We start from the raw sequence: 21581 nt of genomic DNA on the forward strand, positions 1-21581 counted from the left end.
CCAACACACGGAACAATGCCGTGTGCATCGGCACAACACGCGCTGGGTCGGCCCAAGCTGCTGACGGAGCGCATGCTTGACGTGAAACCGGCCCCTGAGAAAGGAAAACACGTCTTCCGGAATGCCGAGCCCCTCTGGCAGCCAATTTGGGCTCGTGGGATTTATGGTGGTGCTCCATCATCGGCCAGGCGCTCGTTGTTGCCCAAAGGATCGTGCCATCGAATTTCTTTCCGCATAGCATGCACTGCCACTTCATACGCGCCGGAGTGGTCGGCAAGCACATCTACTATCACGCAGACTGCGTGCGCGCAGGAAAGTCTTTGTCCGTGTGGACCGTCCAGGCAAAGCAGCCGGTGGACATTATTTTCTCGGCCACAATTAGTTTTGCGCGCGACAATACCGGAGAAAGAAAAGCGCTCCGGCACCAGTCTCTTCCGTCTCCTTCTGTGTGGGCCAGTCGACCGCCGTCGGAACTCCGAGAGGATACCGATTCGAGGTTGCTTTCGGCAACCAGCCAAAAAGATAGCGGACATGTCGTTGAAAGTGTCCGTGTCCCTCGGACGCTATGTGACGAGGATACACCGTCCACTACCCGCTTGTGGCAATGGATTCGCGCATGCTCCGTACAAAGCAACATCATCGGCGGCGGCCTCGAAATGACAGATGGAAGTCGAGCTGCCCACCTGGCAGCTCTTGCATACATTTCCGATCACTATTTTATCGGCACCGTGCCCCGCATTCACAGAGCGGGACGGTTTATCGGGGCATCTTCAATTCTACAAATAAAGCAATCAATCGATGCCAGCACGTCACTGGGGAAGAAGAAGCTGCAATTGTTTCAGAAGCTGTCAAATGAAGAACTGGAAGACAATGCAGGGCCAGGGAGATCGACTGCAAATTCCCATGCAGGCGTTACCAACACAGTCGAAATGATGGTCACACTCAACCATACCATTTTCTTTCATAACCCCAAAGATATACGAGCAGACGACTGGTTGCTCGTGGAGGCGGAGACGCCATGGGCGGGTGATGACCGGGGTGTGGTCATCCAGAGGATATGGACGTCAGACAAGGTACTCGTTGCGACATGTGTGCAAGAGGGTATCATCCGACTGCAACAGGATGAGGCTGTGCCGAAGAGCAAAATGTAATCTCCTATACGACCTTTAAATACGATAGATTTGCCACAGCAGAGGTGCATGTATTCTACTTGTTCGGTTAGCATGGTCATATCATTGGACATCCAGACGCCATTTGTCTCTATCTAGCCTTCTTAATTTACGATTTTTGTATCAATATACTCGAGTATCTACGCCTCAGATCTTATAAAGCTCTTGAACATCAATACCCGGCTGCTCGCGCTGCTTTTTCTTGTTCAACAAATAGTACTGCACGTTGGCGATGACCGACATGACCAGACCAACAGACACTAGCGCCAGCATGACAGTCCAGCCAGTCTTGTATAGCGGGCTGTCCTTGGCCTGCAACAGCTGGCTGCCTACAATACCGGAGGTGTTGGCCGACATAATGAAGATGGCCAGGGTGATGGAGCGCTCGCCGGCCGATTTGGCGTTAGAGGCCATCCAGGACCCATTGACAGGGTGCCAGTTGGAGCCAAACGCGACGCTAGTGACCAACAAACCGAACCGCAAGTGGGAGTTGGCAGAATGGATGGCCAGACGATTGCCGAGCTGAAAGCCCCAGTAGATGAGCATACCGAGAAATACCATAAGTCCACGGCGTCCATATCTGTCCGAGATGAAGCCCCAGGACACATTCGTAATGAGCAGCATCCAGGCGCCGATGGAGGTCATGGCGTTAGCCTTCAGTTTGGGATATCCGAACGAGGCGACGAGCGTAGGGGCATACGACATCATGGTGGAGGCCGGCGACAGAGCGCTGATAGTAAGGATGACATGAGGAATCAAGCGCCAGTTGGTTAAGGCGTTCTTGATTTCCTGCTTGCTGATGTGAGTGTGCGTGTGGATCTTGGATGGATCGTCAAGCAGGACGCGGCGAGAGAGAATGTGGACCTCGCGCTCGTTAAAATAGCGGATACCCAAGATGGAGACAGGGTTGCTAGGGCTCTTAGGGAAGAAAGTGATGAAGAGAATTCCGATGGCAACGGTGATCATGCCTTCGATCTGGGAGTTGTAAGCTTGCGTTTGTGCATATTGGGTGTGTAACATGATTGGTTAAATTGAGACATACCAGGAACAGCCATTGCCAGCCGGCAAGGCCACGGACGCCACGCATGTGCAGGCTATATGACGTCAGTAAACGAATGAGTACGAAATGGCGCAGCATATAGGTAGTACTTACATTCCGTATGCCACGAGACCCGTGCAGGCACCGGCCAGCATGTTGCCGAGGAAGAACACCGAGAATCGCTTGCTAGTCTCGTCGCGCTTGTACCACCGAGTGATGGTGTAGAGACCAGCCGGGATGAAGCCAGCCTCGCAGAGACCGAGCAGTAGACGGGTGGCGAGGTACGGGCCGAGGCCATGCTGGAAAGCCTGGAAGGTAGCAACGAGGCCCCATGCGATGATCTGTCCGCCGATCCAAATAGTAGGGCCGAGTTTGTACAGAACAATGTTGCTGGGGATCTCTAGCAGCACAATACCTAGCGAGAGCAGCTGCTGACCGACGTTGAACTGGTACTGGGTGATGCCAACGTCCTTGAGGAAGTTGTCCGTCAAGGCATTACCAATGTTACCACGGTCAATTTGCAGAGCGAAGAATGCCAACGTCAGCAGCGCCAGAACAATGAAATCGAGCCTGATGTTGTTAGATTTCGGTGTACAAGCGGGCAATCCAAAGGGCATCTTTTGGTGAGTGTTGAATACTCACTTGCGGACGAGCTTTTTTTCCTCTGCGTCGGACCAGTCGCGCTCGACGTCAGACTGGTAGCCATCGCTGTTGCTGACGTCGGTCGATACGCCGACCTGCTTCTCATCGATTGTCGGCGTTGACGACATTGTGGCAGGGTTCGAAATATGTATGAGAATAGAGATATTGGTTGATGGAGGGTATCGCAATAATGGACAGAATTTGAGACAGACGAAGGTAAAAATCTAATTTAAAAAAAAAAGATAAATAAACAGGGCGCTCGCGTGTATCGGTTGTTGACGAAAGAAAGGACGTCGCTTGAGGACAGTATTATATGCGGTTTCCTGTTTATCAAAATAGTCATCTGTACCGTCGAGTCGGGAACGATCTGCAGCACTTTTTTATTTATGAATACAACTGGCCCATGGTGCTCTACTCAACTGCTTCACCGTCGTCGACGCCTGTCAAAATCTGTACAAGGCTCATTGTTTGATAGTGTTGAAGCGTCACAGACTGTAACCGAAAAGGTACCCCACACATAATGCATGGCGTCGTAATGCTACACAGCGTAAGGAATGGCGCCAATACTGCACCGAAGTTGCCCTAAGTTGCTGATGCCATCGTTTCGGGGCGGCACGCCATTCGCTTGGGCGTATAAGTGCAAGATTAGTGGGAGGGATGCGAAGAAACAGATTCATGAAATATTGAATGGCAACAAAAAGCCAGTGAAAACATATAGGAAAGACCGCGCTGTCCCCACAAATTTCGGGAGTTAGCAAGCCACCGTTGTCCCTATGTGACGCTAATGCCTGATGTTAGCAGACGGCAAAATGGCGAATTCGACGAGTATCATCAAGATAAGTGCGATCCCTCCCTGGTCTCTGTCATGTACGATGGCGATTGGCTAGATCTGACACTTACATGACTCGTGGCAGCCTCTTTGTTCGCCGAGGACCCAGCCGGACGGGGCCAACAGTGAGGGTTAAGCCGACAGGAGTTCATAATTAATTTCTATTGGTCTCTTCTTGGTATCAGAATGGATGATTTCAATGATCAGGCCTGGACCGACTGACACAGAAATCGTTGGCCATGGCCAGAATTGCGTCTTGTTTATTGGTTGTGAGCCTATAAACATGCTCGCTTTTTAATATGAAATGTCTCTTTTTTTTTTATTTTGTTGACTCATATATGGTACGTTTTCTATGTCTTTGTTGTTAGCAATTTAATACACTTCTATTATTTACCTTACTTATTTACAACTCCTCCTCTGTTGGTCATTCTAAGTGACAGCCTGCAACTGCTCATCCATTTGCGAGCTTCTTTGGTTTCATCAACATTCGCAATCGTGGTGCTAAAAGATACCATTGAGGCGTCGGATGGCGCCATCTCTACTAGCTGGCCACGTTGGGGCTTCTCTTAACACCACCAAGTTGGCTAGCGGTATTTGCGAGCACCACCGAACAAATTCCGCCGAAGCATTGAACGCATGTTAGGATGTAAGTTGCGGGGAAACGGTAATAAGAATAGTTCGAGTAAATAACCCAACTCCCCCGATATGACCGATGTTGTGATGCCACTGGAAATGGCATCCTGTGGAAAAGTGTAAAACTGCTCGGTGGTATAAATCAAATCATACGGTCGATACAAAATAAAACACACGAAAAATTAATCTAAACAACCAAAAATTTCACTCTCCCCCATCACCAAAATGGGCAATCTTGAATCCCAAAAGCACATCTCGCCCGACTCTGGGTTTCCCATCACCATCCATCCTGCTTTCAACAGCAAGATCCAGGCTCATGTTCCGCCAGAGCCGTTGCGCAAGGAGGTGTTTCCCGACAAGGACCGGGCCCTGTTCGCCGATCCTGAGAAAAAAGCCCTGTTCTCGGTGGCCAAGCGTGTTGACCTGACCGAATCCATTGGCACCGTGCTCGAAAATGTGCAACTGTCGCAACTGTCGCCACAGCAGCTTGACGAGCTGGCGCTACTGGTCACGGAACGCGGCGTGGTCTTCTTCCGGGACCAAGACCTGACGACAGACAAGCAGGTCGAGCTGTTCGAGCACTACGGCATCCTGGACCGACACCCGGCGCAGAAAGATGTGCGCCATGTCGTGATCAAGGGCAGTACCGAGGATCACCGCGACATTTTGAGCTACACGCCGTGGCCATCAGGCGATTTTCACGCCGACACGTCCTTTGAGATCAACCCACCGTCGTATTCGATGCTACGAATGGAGGAACATCCTGCTGTAGGCGGCGACACAGCGTGGATCTCTCAGTACGGCTTGTACGACGCACTGAGCAAGGCCATGAAGACATTTGTTGACGGGCTACACGCGGTACACACGAGCCGGCTGCAGTATGATACGATTATCGATCTATGGGGCGTGGGCCCCAACCGACCACCCATTGACACACACCACCCGGCAGTGCGCACGCACCCGGTTACTGGCCTCAAGGCGCTCAATGTGAACCCGGGTTTTGTGACTGGATTTGCCGAACTGAAAAAGGTCGAGAGTGACAAGCTGCTCGACTTTTTTCAGTATCACATCCACTCAGCCGACGACCACTACGTGCGTTGGAAGTGGGAGGTAGGCAGCGTGGCATTCTGGGACAACCGCTGCTCAGTGCATCGCGTTATTCCCGGCACATACAAGGAGACACGTCGCGGTATCCGAACGACCGTCTTCGGCGAGAAGCGTACGTACACTTCGAGTCTAATGATGATCATACCAAAAGAGATATACCTTACTAACATGTGCAGCATACTTTGACCCCAAGAGTGAAAGCCGTGTTGAGAGAAAGGATCGTCTCGATGCCCAGCGCGGCGTTGTCCAAGAAAAGCGGCCTGTTGTGCCGATCCTGGAGGACAAGGAGCCGCAGGCCAACACCCCGGCGTAGACAAAATGAGTCGATATATCAAATGGATTCTAAATTTAAATTGAAAACCATGTAAGCAAGTTTGAGGACAACGCGTGAGATGCACCTATCTATTTTGTTCTGTCTTTGAACGAAGAAAACAAGCAAATAATCCAAAACTATTACGTTTGAATCCGTCTACCATCTGGTGTCACACACTCTCCGCTAGATCACGTTCGTCCAGTCATGCAGTCCAAAAAACAGTAGCACCATCTAAGATGAGCTTAAAAACTGGTGCTAACTGGATGGGAGACCATCCTCGGGGGCCAGGCAGGAGCCGTGGGACAAATTATCGCCCGTCTCGATGGCAGTTCCACTAAAGATGTGGAAGATGGGCGTGCAGCCTGGGTCTGGCGTTAACGACGAGAATATCACCACCACACCCCCCTTCCCTGCAGCCCATACCTTCCAGCTAGCGAACAGCACGAGCTTCTTCGATAATATTGCTTTTGACGGTCCCAAAACTTAAACATGCCGGCACCGTCAAATGCCGAAGGGTTAACGTCCCGATAAGCCGCCTTGTTGTCGGCAATGTCTGGCGGCAGGGGCGTCTCACGCTCCAGAATGCGCACCAAGTCACGGCGCCGGGTCATTCCTTGACCACTAGAAAGTCCACAATCTCGCCAACCTCCTCCTTGGTCAGACCACACTTTGTCTCCATGTACGCTGCCGCGCCGCCAAATTCCTCCCGGAGCATCTTGAGTGTGTCCAGCATGCTGTCTTTGCGAGCACCCACCATGCGCCGCGCACCCTCCTCACTGGTTGCACCCTGCTTGAGTACGGCCTGAACGAGCAGCTCGGTCCACTGGCCCAGGCCGGCCTCGGTCAGGTTGTATTCCTCGGCTACTACCAGGTCCGGTACGCCACACACGCTCAGCAACAGCGCCCCCAGGACACCTGTGCGATCCTTGCCAGCCGTACAGTGAATTATGAAGCATTGTTGCTTAGCGACCCGTGCATCTTCCAGAATGTGTCTTAATATAATACCGTACGACGCCGCGCCTTCGGTCAGAATAGCCCGATACGCATTGACCATGCCCTTGGGGTTCTCGTCTTGGTAGTCGGCGTACCGTTTGGCCAGGCTCACGGGGTCGTAGCTCTCGGCGCGGAACACGGGCGTGAAAACGCGCGTTACACCGGGCCAGTCGACCGTCTTAGGCCCCGTGCCGGCCACCTGCAACTTTTGGATCTCGGGCAGCGAGCGCAGATCGTAAATGTGCGTCACGCCGAGGCCGCGGACGGTATCAACGGCTTCAGGTGTCGCGCTGGTCGGCTCTCCACACCGAAAGATGTAGCCTCGGCGAACGGTACCCGTCCCGCTCTTACTGGATACGACATAGCCGCCAAGGTCGCGAAAGTTGGGAATACCCTTGAGATGGATAAATGGTGGCGACGGCAGAGATGTCGACGTCTCCGGGTTGACAGGGCCGTGAGACATGGCTGTTGTGGTAGTCGCAGTGGTCGCGGTAGTGTTGGAAAGCTGAGTGAAGAGAGATTGGGAGGGTGGCAGCCAAGGTTGGCCGAGTCGGACAAATGCGGGCATGCAAGAGTACGGCCCGGGACACTGGTACAGAATCAAAAATGAAAAGGCCGGGACGGGTCTTACGGGAGCGCACCAATGTTACATCGGCGTGGTATTTTGGTTGGTTGCCGTTTTAGATTAACCGTCCAAAAATGAGAAAATGCGAACCCAACTAGAGAGCAGAAAAAGCAACACACAGAGTCCGAGGCCGGGAATGACCGGGCCACAGTGAGCCTAGTGTGCAATAGACAAGGCGCTAGCAGCATCACAACAAGCTAATCCACGTACGTTGGATAAGAGGGATCAAGGTGGTTCACATATTGGAGAGTCAACCTGTCTTGTCTATTGTATAACAGCCTCTTTCTACAGCATTTCATGCGCAAGACCCAAATCCGGATCCTATCATCCAGTCAACTAATATTGATAGCAGAGCTAGCCAGTCAATTTGCCATTGGGAAGCTGGCAAAACGTGTAGGCACAGAGCCAAAAGGCCATACAATGGCAGGCCGTCTTTGGCGAGGGTGACCACATTCGTGGTATGATGTGTGTTGCTGTGTAGTGGGGAGGGGAAGATGCCTACTGACGAGCCCATGCCTTTCATGTATCTCTCGCCTAAGGCTATGTGCCCGTCTATTGGGCTCCATTCTCTATTAATGGTTTAGTGGCATTACGAAGTTATGTCCGGGGCCTCTTGCCAGTGGCTGGGCGCCAGTTGTGTCATACGCCTTTGTTTGAAGACCAGCGACGGCTGGAGAGGTAAACCATTGTCATTACGCACGAGTACATTATTTGCATTTTGACTACTTGATCTGGCGTTGTTTCATAAAGTGTCCAATACCTCCTCATCGCCATAAATACCACCGCTGTCCTCTGCTGGTTCTTCGTGAATTACTCGCCTCTATTTGGAATGAAAGCACAGCCGTCAGCGCAAAATTCAATGTTGCTAGGTTGAACCATCCATTGTGTGTCATATGAATTGGCCAACGTTTTCATCACCCGTATTACCTGAATTTCACCTAACTGACAGACGCTTTTGCCATTATCAGGTCTACGATGTACGGTGCTCTCTCCAGAGGTCCCATGCTGATAACCGGATTGCACCTGGCTACGCCGCACTTGCACTCATCGGTAGTATAAACATTGGCCGTCACAAGACCACTGTGGGATGAACGACGAGCCACCAGGGACCGAGCAAGTCGATGGTGTAGATACTGGGGCTGGCCTGAAGACACCGCAGCGCACCGTCGTCAGTGATGAGGTCCCCGACGAGCACCGGCGAATGGAGAAGAAAATCAATCGACGTGTCTGTCGACATTCGGCTCGCATCGATCCATGGAATTTCGTACCCATTGCCGGCCTCGATTGTGTGAATTTGCCCAACCCTCGTCGCAAGCCGCGGCTGAGTAACTTTGTTTTCAGCGGGGGCCCGGTGATGCTCAGTATGGGCTTTTCCAAGGGCCGATAGGTGATTGTAGTGCTGCATACTGAATAGCATCTTCGAATTCAGCGTCCTACCGTGCTGCATTGATCGTCTCGGCTGTTGGTACCAGCCGTTCATGGTTCAGCAATGCATGGCTTTCCGATATATTATCAACGTGTTTGTGTCTGCGTTTGGTAATATCTTTGCTTACGCTCTGATCAGTCTGAAGTCCTCGTATGGTATCACCGAGAGTCGGTGGATGTTCATCATTAAAGTTGCTATTACCATTGGCTTTACTTTTGTTAGCAATGTGTTTGTTCTGCAGTTCTCTAATCAGATTCTCTCCAGCGAGAAAACTTTTCCGTTTCCGCGGGGAGATCATTCAAAAATTTTGTGGAGCGCGATCGTGGTGATGCAGATCTTGGTCACCTCACTTTCAACACGGTCATATGCCATTCGATAGACTGGCCGCCGTGGGTCAACAATCGCATCTTCTAGTACTGTTCCTCACCCATCTATGTGTTTGTCTACTTCATTCAGACCATTCTGTCAACTATACGCTGCTTCATTGCCAACGTGTTCCTCCTCGTGTGCTCCTCCCTACATATTCTCCACGATCTAGACTAACGTTGCAGTTATCCTTGCAGACTACAATCATCTGCGTATACTCTAGACTGTGTTCGGCTCGGCCAAAAGCTCAGAGGACTGCTTGACATGGCTTGTCACCAGAACAACGCCATCTGTTTCTTTGGTGTCTTTCTGGGTGTCAGCTGCGGCAGCGCCGGCCTTCACATAATTATTTCCTGCTAGTCTAGCAATATCCGTTCCAACTCCCGCCGGCCCGTGGGCAGTGGCGTACAGATGCTCTTTGCCGCGCTTGGCGGCATCCAGGAGGAGCAGGATCTCCGTTACACGTTCTAAGATATGTGTATTGTAAAAACATGACGGTAGCATCTGTCAAAAGGTGTTGAGGGTTGAGTAATGGGAAACATTGCCAGTATGTATCTTAAATGGCAATGCACTGTATTATGTCTTACATCGCGTACAAAATTCATCTTACATTGTGCAATTCTATTAGATCTGTCGTTATCTCTCTCAATGCTATATCCCCTTTTTCCGTCGCAAACTTCACTCGATAAATGCGTTAATTGGCTCCGTTATTGCGGCAGCAGGATGAAATGTGGCTGTCATTCGTTCGTTCTTCTTTTTTTCTGTTCTTCCGCGGATACAGTTTGTCTTCGGCCGGGTAATGTGAAAATCTTCCCAACGTCCGGGCCAAGACTTGTGGGCGGCACATATAATGGCCACAGATATGGCTGATTATTTTTTCTTATCGGTTATAGAGTGTGGCGACTTAAATGAACCTCATATATCGATCGTAGACCCCCCTTCACTAAGATGTCATGACTTCATTCGAGTTGTTGATTTCGAGATGCCATTCCACCAGCGAATTTTCACTGTACCCCTCTCTAATACCATTCCTCAACTCCGGAGAAATTTAGACAAATAACAGCGAGCCTTGGCAAGCCACCGGCTTCTTCTAGCCCCGGAGTGCAATAACGCATCGGGAAGCCATCACCAGGTACGCGAGAGCGACAAACATTCAAACCCGGATATAAATGCCGAGATTCAAAGATCCACGTTTATGATCCTCCAGAAAGCGGAGCGTACAGGGAGGTTCTTTCACTGTGAGTGTCATTGGCCTTAGAACAGAAGTGCTTTGCCAAGAAATCGGCAACCAAATAGAATATAAGAAGGTGGAGGCGGGATAATCGTATAGGATGTAAGCGCCGCCAAGGGCTCTTCCTTCTAAAGCACGGCTGCTTGCTATATATGCAGTTTTACGAGAATACAGATAAGTGACCTACCTGGCATGACCAGTAGTACTTGGGCGCAATGCTGGGACTCTTGCGGGATGTTCTTCCTTTGTTTTTGCTCAATCACACTTCTCACATCAAGCTCGTTGTTATCGTATATTAAAACGTTTAAATGAGGCTAAGATCCTAATGGGACGATGTTGCTGTTGTGTCGGTGCAGTGTTAAAATATTCTCACATCTCTCGATGCATGCTAAATTATATCCAGGAGTCATTGTTCCGAGTCCGCCTCTTCATTCCTTTACACACTATCTAAATTGCCGCTCAAGCAGTGGCTCACGTCCAGAAATGAAAGGGAGCCCCAATATCCCTTTCTCATCGTCTTCCGGTCTTGGGCAGAAGCTTTGTCCTGCACGGTCCCGTCTTCAAAAACAAGCCGCGATACAAGTTCCTCCGCGAAGCGCCGGTGCCAAATTGCCCGGTTGAACTCCAGTGATTTTGATAGAGTCGAGCAGGAGGACACTCTCAAAGGAGCCAAAATCCGATGAGGTATGCCGGCAACATGCCCTTTTCTGTTTTGAGTATAAAGCATCGTGGATCTCTTCCCGTTTCTCGTGGTTTTGTGCCTTTCGTGAACCAGGTAGAAATCTTGCGGCAATTCAAGTCCATTTCACGGCAAGCAATACATCATGAAGCTCTGTATTGTATCTTTCCTTATTCTAGGCCTTGTGGCTGCGGCCCCGGCACCTGTTGCCGCGCCTGCGCCCTATGATCGACATCTCCCTGCTCGCAAGGGTATGTCTCCCCGTTATAACCAGACGCAATACATGATTTACTAACAAGTTTTATCGTCCAGGCGAGCCGCCTACCAATCTAATCCGCCGGAATCTGGGCGTAGATGGCGCCCAGCCCACTGGTACTGCCACTGGCACCGGAACAGCACCAGCTACGCCGCCTCTCAAGACGGGATGGCCAACGTCTGCCAACACGGCGCCCAAACCTCAGGCTACAGGAACTGGAACCGCCTCCAAGGCCGCTCGTATTATCCCCACAGGCACCAGACCCCTCGTCCTCGTCACCGGAACCGCCGGCACCATAGCTTCAGCTGGGCCGACGCAGTCTGCGGCTACGAGTTCGTACAATTTTCCATCGCCAACCACGACCAAGGTGGGCAAGCAGGCTGCCGAGGCCTCTTCGGCCTTCTGGTGGCTACAGAACTAGCCGGCATGTCTTTTGTTGAAATTGGTTTTATGAGCCCTGTTGGTGAAGGACTCTTTTTATTTTCGTTATAATCTTCTTTACATCATGTACCACGTGTGGTATTCAAATCAATTTTGACTCATTTTACCTTGACTGTATGTCGACATTCAAATAAAGAATGGTATAAGAGAATATCACAAACTGAGATATGTTGGGGAGTAAAAATGACACGATTATGTTGATAAGACAGAGGTTGTTATTTCCTGACCTTTCGCATCTAATTCTTTTATATAACAACATGGAGAAGTTGCCCAACGAAACGGCCCGGATCTGTCAAAAAGCAGCGTTGATGTGTTTCCTTAGACCGGTTTAGTCAAGCGACGAAAGCCAATGGCTCTAAGCAGTGCCAGGCAATGGAGAACAAAGAATGCGGCCGCCGTTCCTTGTCGTGCCGTTCCCGCCGTCGCCACCGTACTAAGACGACGAGACTGAGACGCGGGCTACGGGCAGACCAGCTAACGGCGGACACGGGACTTTTAAGACAGTCGGGCTCTGTTGAAAAAAGGAAGCTGCTAAATCTTGAATTGTTCGTGGAGAAAAGCTTCGCCAGTACGCTAGCCACGTTTCAATAAGGGTTCAGTTGAATTTTATTGATTTATATCGTCTTGGTCGTTTCTTTGCAAACCACGTCGATGGCCGTCCTTTTATGTTCTCGTTCTTCCTCTTCTTCTTGATCTCGCCTATGCTCCAGTTTTTCGTCTCCAGGTCTGCGTCATCTGCTCTTTTGCTGCTCGCCCCACCATTGCTCCGGCCGCGGGCCTTGTAGCCCTAAATTACCGTTTGCTGCCTAGCTGCGGTATTCATGCACAACAACGTCGCCGCTTCCGAGTGAAAACCGTTTTGCTCGCTGCACCTTCCCTGTAATTGCAGTGGCTGGGAGAAGCGCTTTCATCTTACATGCAGCGTTGTTACAGTATTGCAGGGGTGAAAAGTGGGGCTCCTCCCTCTGTTTACCCCTCCGTGATGGGTCCGAGAGAGGGCGATGACGATTTTGCAACACCTCTATTTCCCATCCTCGTAGGGTTTGGACAATCCCGAAGGTACCGGATTGATGGCCTTCCAGATGCTTCGACAGCTTGTGCTAAGCAGATGAAGCATTTCCTTCTCCGTTTCCCCATTGCTGTTTTTTTATCGAGACTTGTCACCAGCCACTGCGAAGATTCTGTCTCCGTTTCCCGCGGTACTGGCAAGGGCGATCGAGGGCAGGACAAACAGGCGGCCAGCGAAAGGCAGGTGCCACCCACCATCCTGCCATGATCACCTGTGCATACTTGGTCACACGGCTCTTTGTCCCTCCCGATTCCCACTCGGTTTCGTTCAGTTCTCGCCGTGGTTCAGGGCGGCTTTTCCTCTGCTCTAATGTACAAAGCTGCACAACGAACGGTTGGAAGCCAAGGAGGCTTGAGACATTCCGCAGGAAAGGTGACCTCGTTCGGCTGTCTTTGGTTGGAGCATTTTGGGCAAGGCAGTCACACTGGAAAATTATGTGGACCGTTCTCCCTCGTGCTTTCCTCTCTCGGTCTCGCACTTCTCGTAGAAGAACTTTGGCCCTGTCGCCCTCCTAGTTGCATTCTCAGCCGCCCTCCTTCCCCCCCAGTCCTCCAGCCTGTCAGCCATTGTGCTTGCCGTACTTGCACGACACCGACTACCAACCAGACCAGCCCAGTCTTCTCTTTCCCTACCCCTTCCTTGCCTCAACCCAGAGCCTCCCGTTACTGCGTCGCAGCCTTAAATCTTACGTCCTGCCTCTCTATTTTCTCAACATTTTGTCCCGTTCCTTCCTTTCGCTGCGCTCTTCCCCTTTTCCCTATCTCCCAGGCACTCTCAGATCCCCTTTCATTTCCCCTCCCCCGCTTCCATGCACATTTGACGTCAGGTCCCGCGATAGGCACATCGCACGTCAACAGAAGTGACACATACATCTATGATCTTCATCCTGTCCCATCTGCCATATGCAACTGTAATTATTACTATTTATTTACTGTTTCATACCTCCGGGTGGAAAGCACAATCCATCTCCCCCCACGTCACTCGGTACTAGAGGGCAACAACTGCCGCCTTACATAACTCCCCACAATGCCCGAGACCGAGTACTACGAAAGCTCGTATCGGCGTGACCGTGAGCGCGACGCAGCCTACTCGTCAGACGACGACGACCGCTACAAGAAAACTACTGTACGCCGCTACAAGGTCGGCAGCGGTGGCGACCGTGTCGAGCGCATCGAGCGCACGACCGAGCGTCACGAAGACGACTCCAATTCCCGCCACGGCAGGCCTGCGCGGCGCTCGTCCAACAACCTCCTCGATGTTGACCGCCGCGACTACGTGCCGGAGCGTCCACGGTCCGCATTTGAAGTGACGGAAACAACACGGCGCTCCGAGCGTGACCGTGATTACTATGGCGGCCGTGACGGAGGGAGCCGTGTTGTCTATGAAAAGACCAAGGAAATTGACCGGGTCGACCGTGGCGACCGTCGCAGTGATCGTGAGACCCGCCTCCAGCGACGCACCGATGACCAGATTGTCGTCGAGAGTTACTCTGAAGACCGCCGGGATGATGGGCATGGCGGCAATGTTGAGCGCTGGCACCGGGAGACCGAGTACTACGAGCCAGCCCCGGCCGCACCACAGCCTATTGTCATCCGTCAAGAGGCACCGGCTCCCGCTCCCATCATACTTCCCCGCCAGCAACCCGGCGTCGTTGTGATCCGTGAGAAGGACCGTGACCGGGACAGAAGGGACTCCCGCCACGATGACGAGTACTTTTATGAACGCCGAGAGCGTCGCGAGGTTGGACCTTACCGGGGCGAGGAAGAAGTGGCCGTCGAGCGCTACGAGCGGCGCGAAAGCGGCCATGGCGACGAACTCGACCGCCGCCACCAACGTCACCATCATCGCGATCGTCGTGACCATGCCTCCGACGGGGAGTACTCTGATGATGATTACTACGTCAAAAAGACGACAGTGATCCGCCGTGAGAGGTCCCCTTCCACTGACAATCATCACCGCCTCCATCTTGCCGAGGGTGCCCTGGCCGGTGCCGGCCTCGGTGCCCTGATCGGCTCGCGTCGCAACACCCAAACTGGCGAGTTGCCTGAGCACCGCGGCCGCAAAGTCCTGGCGGGTGCGGCACTGGGTGCTCTGGGCACCGAAGTCTTCAAACGTGCGCACAGCGCGTACAACGAGCGCTTTGGCGACGACGATGGAGACTACCGCGCTCGATCACGCTCGCGTGGTGGTGGCAACCGGTCGCGGTCTTCCAGCCGCCACCACTCCAAGCTTAAGACGGGCCTGGGTCTGGCAGCTGCTGCGCTTGCCGTGGCTGGTGCGGCCAAGTACATCCAGTCGAACCGCATCGACAAGGAAGAGCGCAACCGCGGCCGCAGCCTGCGCCGATATAGCAGCGGCGAGGAGGATTATGGCCATGGCAACCGCTCGGTGTCGCGCACCGGCACCAAGAGCCGGTCGCACTCGGTAGCCAAGGTCGCTGTGGGCACTGCCGCCGTGGCCGGCCTGGTACATCACTTCCGCTCCAAGTCACGCCAACGTGAAGGCAAGGCACGGTCGCACTCACGGCTGCGCACAGGTGCTGAAATTGCCGGTGCGGCCCTTGCCGGTGCTGCGGCCAAGAAGCTTTACGACAAACACAAGGATAAGAAGCAGCTGGAGCGCGAGCAGAAAGAGGCGGCGTACTACTCGGATGACCCATACTCCGAAGACGACCGCTACAGCCGCCACGGTCGAGGCTCACGGTCTCATTCGCGCAACAGGTCAGCCGCTCCGTCTCAATCACCACCACCTCTCTCCGGCGCCACGCGCACCCCCTACCCACCTTCAGGTGCTGACCCTGAGCTAGGACTGGTTGAGTATGGTGACCAGCCGCTGTATGCCGACCCGGGCGCCCCAGCGAGAGATGGCGCCATCGTTGGCCACCGTGGTAGCTACGACAGTGCCGCGGATGCCAGCGAGCGTGATGACCGACGGGCACGACGCCGCCACCGGCACTCTCGCAATGGCCGCGGTGGGAACGACAGTGACGACGCCGACGCAGATGTCGACAGCGACCGTAAATCGAAACGCGAACGAAGTCGATCTCGTCTCCGCAACCTGGCCACCGCCGGTGCTGGTGCCGCGGCGGCTGCCATCGGTATCAAGAAGTATAGCGACAGCAAGAAGAAGAAGGAAGAGGAGGCAAACAGGCGTGATCGTAGAGACCACGAGAGGGATCGTGATCACGACCGGGATTTCGACCGCGACCATGATCGGCAGCGTGACTATGACCGTGATGAGGATGTCAACCGTAGACACCGCCACAGACGTCAGTAACTTGCCCCTCCGTTTCCCATTTCACTGGATCTCCAAATAGCAGCTGACGCTCTTGTACAGACCATCGTGACGATGAAGAAGCGTATGATGGCTACTATGACGACTACGACAACAGTCGGCCGCCCTCGCCACCCCATGCATCGGGAGGTGCCTTCTATCCGCCTGCTCCTCCCGGCGGAGCCCCAATTGGTACCACAGGGGGCTTGATGCAGCACCCAAATACGGCAACAACCAACCTGAATGATTCCTATGCTCCGTACAACCCCGTCGACTACAGCGGCTACCCGCCTCCACCTGGCCCGCCGCCGACACGGGGTGCTGCGGATGTGCAGGGGGGCGTCCCGATCCCACATGAATCGTCGTCTGGCCCTGTCCCTGGACCTGCTCCCTACCCGGCATCATACCCTTCCACGCCGGCTGCGATTCCTTCCGAACCGGTGGAAATTCCTCCAGAAGGTCCGATTCTACCTGGTCCAGGCCCAGTATCAGGCGCTCCTCCTCCTCCCGGTCCGCCACCGCCTCCCGTCGGCAACGTATATGAAGCACCAGGTGCCAATGCGAATGACAACCCTAATGCCTCCGGTCGTGGCCGAGGCCGCAGCGACGACAGTACGATTCTCAACTCCCGTCAGCCGGCCGCCCACGATGGTGATCATGTGAGTTTTGCCGTTCCTTTGAGTTAGTCTCACGGATCCCCTTTGCCACGTCCTCATTCTGATGTCAAGCTAAAGCACTGACACTATGTAGATACTGTAAATGACATTGAGGATCTTCTTGCCAAACCGCAAGATGCTCACGAAGAGAGCAAAACCGTGGGCTTCGCCCCATTGTCGCCTCAATCGTCGCGTACTCTGCGTCGTCATCACGCCGAGGTCCGTGAGCACAGTCCAACACAACCAAGTACCTCTGCACACGACCAAGGCAGTCGACAACTCCTGTCACCTTCTCCATCGCCAACCTCAGCAGGGCACAGCCGCCGTCGGCCGACCGATGACGACGATGCCGTGGAAGAGCTGCCAGACCGCTTTGATTCGCAGGGCCGACCTCTTGATGGCCACAGTGTTGGGAACTCGAGCCGTTCTGGCTTCAGCTCCCGACACGGCGACTTTGAGTACCGTAACCCTGATGGACGGCCAGATGGGTGGCATGCACGTGGCCAATGGGGCATCATCAGTAACGATCATGAGGGCGGTGTGGACACGTTGGCCGATGCTGTACGGGGCATTCTTGATGGTATAGGTGCCGCAAGCAGTGGTAGTGGCAGGAGTGGCCAGCCTGGTCTCCTTGGGCTGGTTGGAGGCGTTCTCGAGGGCTTATCACATGGCCATGAAGGTGGTTCAAGCCAAGACCTAGCGGACCGTGATGATGAACGGTCAGACGACGACGATGGGAAAAAACGCAAGCGACGAAATACGTATGCGGGCAAGGGGGCGCGAGACAGTAACCGGGACGGGGACAGTGCTCGAGACGGCCACAGAAATGACCGACACCGAGAGCGAGACCGCGATCGGGCGACAAACCTCGAGTACTTAGGCAGTGGCTTTGTGTTTGATCGAGATGGCTATGACGGCAACGATGCTCGGAAGCGACGACGGAGTTGGGCAAACTAAATTGGTGTGTATTTCACGGCTATCGATGTGCTCTTTTGGTTTTCCTGCATTTGGTAATGACTTATGACGGTAATGGAAATGGTTCGTGATTGTTGGTTTGGATCTGACTCGTTTGTGTGTTTATTAACCTTTTGGTGGATCTCATGAACTCTCGGATAAATGTGTCTGTTGACGTTTTTTATCTTTTTACAATACCACGCACTTCTTAATATGAGTTTTTAATCACATCTCATTGATATTATGATTACTATGAAAAGGCGTTCTACATGTGTAGTCACTTAGCATGGTGCCGACCTTTGGCCATCTTCTTGTCCTCAAGTGCCTCCATATCCTTCTTCTTGTGAAAGTGCGGCGCCAACTCCGACAGCCACTTGGGCTCAATTGGGAGACAGGACCGCATGTACTCCTTAGTCGTCTGCACCAGTTCAAAGTAGATGACCATGCGCGCGGGGGGATCTGCTCCCATAAGCACCGAGCTAGGATGGATGTAGACGGTGGTGGCACTCTTGACGGTGCGGTAACTACCGCCATCGCGCTGCATGCGGGCCGCATTAGGGAAGAAACCGGCAGTTAGGGCGCGCTTGATGGGCGTCATGTGCGAGGCGCCAACGGACGAGAGCTCAACCTCAACGCGCTCGCACAGCTTAGCCAGCTGTTCGCGCACATCACGGGCGCGAGTCAAGCTGCGCTGCTGCAGGAAGTTCTCTTTGGCCCAGATGGGCGAGAAATCGCTGTCAACCCACTGGTTCCAGATATTGAGAAGCGTCAAATGGTCACCGCCCTCCTGGATAGTGAAGCGGGCGCGGGCACTGTCGGCGTGGATCTTTTTGTCTTTGGGCCGGAAGAAGAGGGCCGACGCTTCGCTCAGCATCGACACAATGGACAATACCTCCTCAACGCAGCCCTCTTTACCAGCAGCGATAACAGCCTTGGCCAGCATAGGGTCCGTCGGGAACTCGGCCATCTGACGACCGACTTTGGTTAGCTCGCCCTTGTGGTTGAGGGCTTGCAGGGCAAAAAGCTGATTGAGCGCCCCGATTAAGGCCTCGGTGGGCGGCGGATCCATAAACTCAAAGTCTAGGAGCTCGTTAATGCCCAAGCTCTTGAGTTGAAGAACGACGCCGTTGAGATTCGTCCGCAGGATTTCGGGCGCTGTGCTCTCGTCCATCTCGTTCATGTACGCGTACTTGGTGTACAGACGGAAGCACTTGCCGGGCCCGACACGTCCGGCACGGCCGCTTCTTTGGTTGGCCGAGGCGCGGGAACAAGGAACAACAACGAGGTTCGACATGCCGGTGGCCGGGTTGTACACGTTTTCTTTCACGTATCCCGGGTCGATGACATAAACAATGCCGTCAATAGTCAAACTTGTCTCGGCGATGTTTGTAGCCAGCACCACCTTGCGGGCATTTTCTGGCGTGGGCTCGAAGATCTTGGCCTGCAGTTCGGAAGGCAGGTTTGCATAGATGGGACACACAACGAGCTCTCGGACACGGTTTCCCAGCTTTCGAGAGATCTCGGAGATTTGCTGTTCAGCAGCCTCAATCTCGTCCTGGCCCGTCAAGAACACAAGAATATCGCCGCCTGTAGGCTGCGTAGTGTGGATCTGGAAGACGGTCGTGACGGCCGCCAGGAGGTAGTTGGCCTCCGGGGCCGGGGTATAAAAGATGTCGACAGGGTACCGACGGCCGGGCACGTTGAAGATGGGTGCGTTGTCAAAGTAAGTGGCAAACTTCTCGGCGTTCATCGTGGCCGAAGAAATAAGCAGCTTCAGGTCGGGCCGCTCGCGGGCCAGATCCTTGACAAGGGCCAGTAGGATATCAGTGTGCACCGTGCGCTCGTGGGCCTCATCGATCATGATGGCAGAGTAGCTGGAGAGGTCGGGCTCGGTCAGAAACTCGCGGAGCAGCATGCCGTCCGTCATGTATTTGAGAATTGTCTTCTCGCTCGTGCAGTCTTCGAAACGAATCGCATAACCGACCTCGCTACCGACCTTGACGCCCATTTCATCGGCAACACGTGCGGCCACACTCATGGCGGCGACACGGCGTGGCTGTGTGCATCCGACTCTCAGGCCATTCTTGGTGTAGCCGGCCTCGTGAAGATACTGTGGCAGCTGGGTCGTCTTGCCACTGCCCGTTTCGCCAACAATGACCAAAATCTGGTGCTCTTCCAGCGCAGCAAGGAACTCGTCGCGGTATTGGTAAATGGGCAGTGATTTGCGCGTCTCCTGGATGGACAGCTGACGCTTCTCGGCTGCGTCAATCTGGGCCTGCAGAAACTGCTGCTCCTTGGTCAGGGCTTTGCCGTTGGCACCGGCGCCTTCGGCTGGCATCCGCGAGTCGAGCGACCATTGGATGTACTGGTCCTGGTCCAGAATGTAGTCGTACTCGCCGCCATCGACGCGCTCGCGGCTCTGGATCTGCGCCTTGGCCTTCGTCGCCTGCTCACGCTCCCAGTCCTCGTATTCGGTTGTGTGTTTTTCACGGCCGTATGCGTCCTTCTCAACATAGCGCTTGTAGAGTGCGTCCTCCTTCCGCTGGCGGTCGATCTTGCCTTTTTCTGTGATGTAGTCCTCTGGCATAACGTAGCCATCGCGGTGGTCGTCGATACGCAGCCGCTCCTCGGCCAGCCGCAGGATCTCGCGGTTCTTCGCAAACTCGGCTGTCTCGCGTGCCGTCAGTGGAACGCCGCTGCGAAGTTCTTCGGTCTCTTCGGCCACCTGCCGCCGCAGCAGGGCCAGGCGCTCTGTCTCGCGTTTCTTGAGGTACTCTTGGCGGGCCCTCTGTCTCAGCTCAGGCATGGCTTCACTCCGCTCCTTGGCATCGTAGGCCAGATGTTGTCGCGAGGAGCCTTGGTCGACATCCTTATCTTTTCGTGATCGACCGTCGTCGCGCGCTTTTAGCCGCTCGGCAAACGCCTCGCGCTCAGCGCGGTCACGTTGTGCTATCAACTCCTCGTGTGTGCCCTCCGACAGGTCCGCGTCATCGATGTCAAGGTTTGCAGCGTCAAACTTTGAGCTTTTCGCGTCTCTGTCCGCCTCCTTTCCCTTATCCTCGTCTTTGGCGTCGGGGTTCCGGAACGTCCGGTGGTTCATCTTGAGACGCTTCCATGCCGATTCTCGGAAGTCGTCAGCCTCATCACCTCTTCTTACATCTTCGACCTCGTCGGACGGCGGCCCTTCCTCGTCGCCCCATCGGTCATCAAAGTCTTTGTCGTCGCGATCGCGGTCGCTGCGTCGGCTCGTTTTCGATCGGCTGCTATAGGACTTCGTCGTGCTTCGTCGTGGCGATCGTGATTGCGAGAGACTGCGGTGTGAACGTCGTGATTTTTTGTCCTCCCGGTCGCGACGTCGGTCGCGATCCTTGTCGCGATCTCGTCGACTTTTGCGATCTCGATCCGATTTTGTCGGTGCCACATCCTCCGCCTCATCGCCACCCATGTCGACAAACGCATATCGTTTGGCAGACATTGCAGAAAACTCAGACCAGTCCAAAGCTTGTCGGATGTTGCTAGAAACCGGTCAGGGCGTGGTGAATGAGGCGTGCCGGCAAAGGACGCCGCTCGATCATTTTGCGCTGTCTTCAATGTCATTCGTTCTGCCTCCGACGTGCAATGTTTAGATAGGCGCTGCAGCTCTAGCGCGAGGCTTATCGATAACGCAAAATCATTCTGCCGGTCCCACAAATACAGCTCGAGTGGGTCCTCTCAGCGCGACAGCCGATAAGGTGAGACCCCTGGCGATTAATTACGACTGATAACACTTTGGCTTTTGGCGATTAGGAATAGGTGGCTACTAGAACTGCAGCGCTGTATCCTCGCCCATGTGCCTGCTGTTCGACTCTTCCACAACCTCAACCTCACATGCTCCGTGAGC

At 53.8% G+C, this 21581-nt stretch overlaps 8 protein-coding genes across 8 annotated transcripts; 4 read left to right on the plus strand and 4 right to left on the minus strand.

Moving 5' to 3' along the window:
• Positions 1–239: 239 nt before the first annotated feature.
• Positions 240–1151, plus strand: SPSK_06504 (palmitoyl-CoA hydrolase; the record flags this gene model as incomplete). The annotated part of the gene is made up of 1 exon (XM_016733209.1): positions 240–1151. One exon carries the CDS (start codon positions 240–242, stop codon positions 1149–1151), a length of 912 nt encoding a protein of 303 aa, XP_016591731.1.
• Positions 1152–1316: 165 nt separating this feature from the next.
• SPSK_06188 (transporter) lies at positions 1317–2978 on the minus strand (the record flags this gene model as incomplete). Its single annotated transcript, XM_016732895.1, has 4 exons — positions 1317–2144; positions 2212–2263; positions 2323–2778; positions 2851–2978. The coding sequence occupies 4 exons, from the start codon at positions 2976–2978 to the stop codon at positions 1317–1319; spliced, it is 1464 nt and encodes a 487-aa protein (XP_016591732.1).
• Positions 2979–4537: 1559 nt separating this feature from the next.
• SPSK_06366 (alpha-ketoglutarate-dependent sulfonate dioxygenase) lies at positions 4538–5732 on the plus strand (the record flags this gene model as incomplete). The annotated part of the gene is made up of 2 exons (XM_016733072.1): positions 4538–5531; positions 5596–5732. 2 exons carry the CDS (start codon positions 4538–4540, stop codon positions 5730–5732), a joined length of 1131 nt encoding a protein of 376 aa, XP_016591733.1.
• A 607-nt stretch (positions 5733–6339) lies between these two features.
• On the minus strand, positions 6340–7188 carry SPSK_06536 (uncharacterized protein; the record flags this gene model as incomplete). Its single annotated transcript, XM_016733240.1, has 1 exon — positions 6340–7188. The coding sequence occupies one exon, from the start codon at positions 7186–7188 to the stop codon at positions 6340–6342; it is 849 nt and encodes a 282-aa protein (XP_016591734.1).
• Positions 7189–8419: 1231 nt separating this feature from the next.
• SPSK_06729 (uncharacterized protein) lies at positions 8420–8830 on the minus strand (the record flags this gene model as incomplete). The annotated part of the gene is made up of 1 exon (XM_016733427.1): positions 8420–8830. The coding sequence occupies one exon, from the start codon at positions 8828–8830 to the stop codon at positions 8420–8422; it is 411 nt and encodes a 136-aa protein (XP_016591735.1).
• A 2367-nt stretch (positions 8831–11197) lies between these two features.
• On the plus strand, positions 11198–11729 carry SPSK_06678 (uncharacterized protein; the record flags this gene model as incomplete). The annotated part of the gene is made up of 2 exons (XM_016733379.1): positions 11198–11303; positions 11365–11729. 2 exons carry the CDS (start codon positions 11198–11200, stop codon positions 11727–11729), a joined length of 471 nt encoding a protein of 156 aa, XP_016591736.1.
• A 2115-nt stretch (positions 11730–13844) lies between these two features.
• Positions 13845–17704, plus strand: SPSK_05846 (uncharacterized protein; the record flags this gene model as incomplete). Its single annotated transcript, XM_016732555.1, has 3 exons — positions 13845–16086; positions 16155–16772; positions 16842–17704. The coding sequence occupies 3 exons, from the start codon at positions 13845–13847 to the stop codon at positions 17702–17704; spliced, it is 3723 nt and encodes a 1240-aa protein (XP_016591737.1).
• Positions 17705–17978: 274 nt separating this feature from the next.
• On the minus strand, positions 17979–21176 carry SPSK_05886 (pre-mRNA-splicing factor ATP-dependent RNA helicase DHX16; the record flags this gene model as incomplete). The annotated part of the gene is made up of 1 exon (XM_016732595.1): positions 17979–21176. One exon carries the CDS (start codon positions 21174–21176, stop codon positions 17979–17981), a length of 3198 nt encoding a protein of 1065 aa, XP_016591738.1.
• Between the last annotated feature and the right edge of the window lie 405 nt (positions 21177–21581).

This window comes from Sporothrix schenckii (genome assembly GCF_000961545.1).
Source record: "Sporothrix schenckii 1099-18 chromosome Unknown Cont38, whole genome shotgun sequence".
Taxonomy (NCBI): Eukaryota; Fungi; Ascomycota; class Sordariomycetes; order Ophiostomatales; family Ophiostomataceae; genus Sporothrix; species Sporothrix schenckii.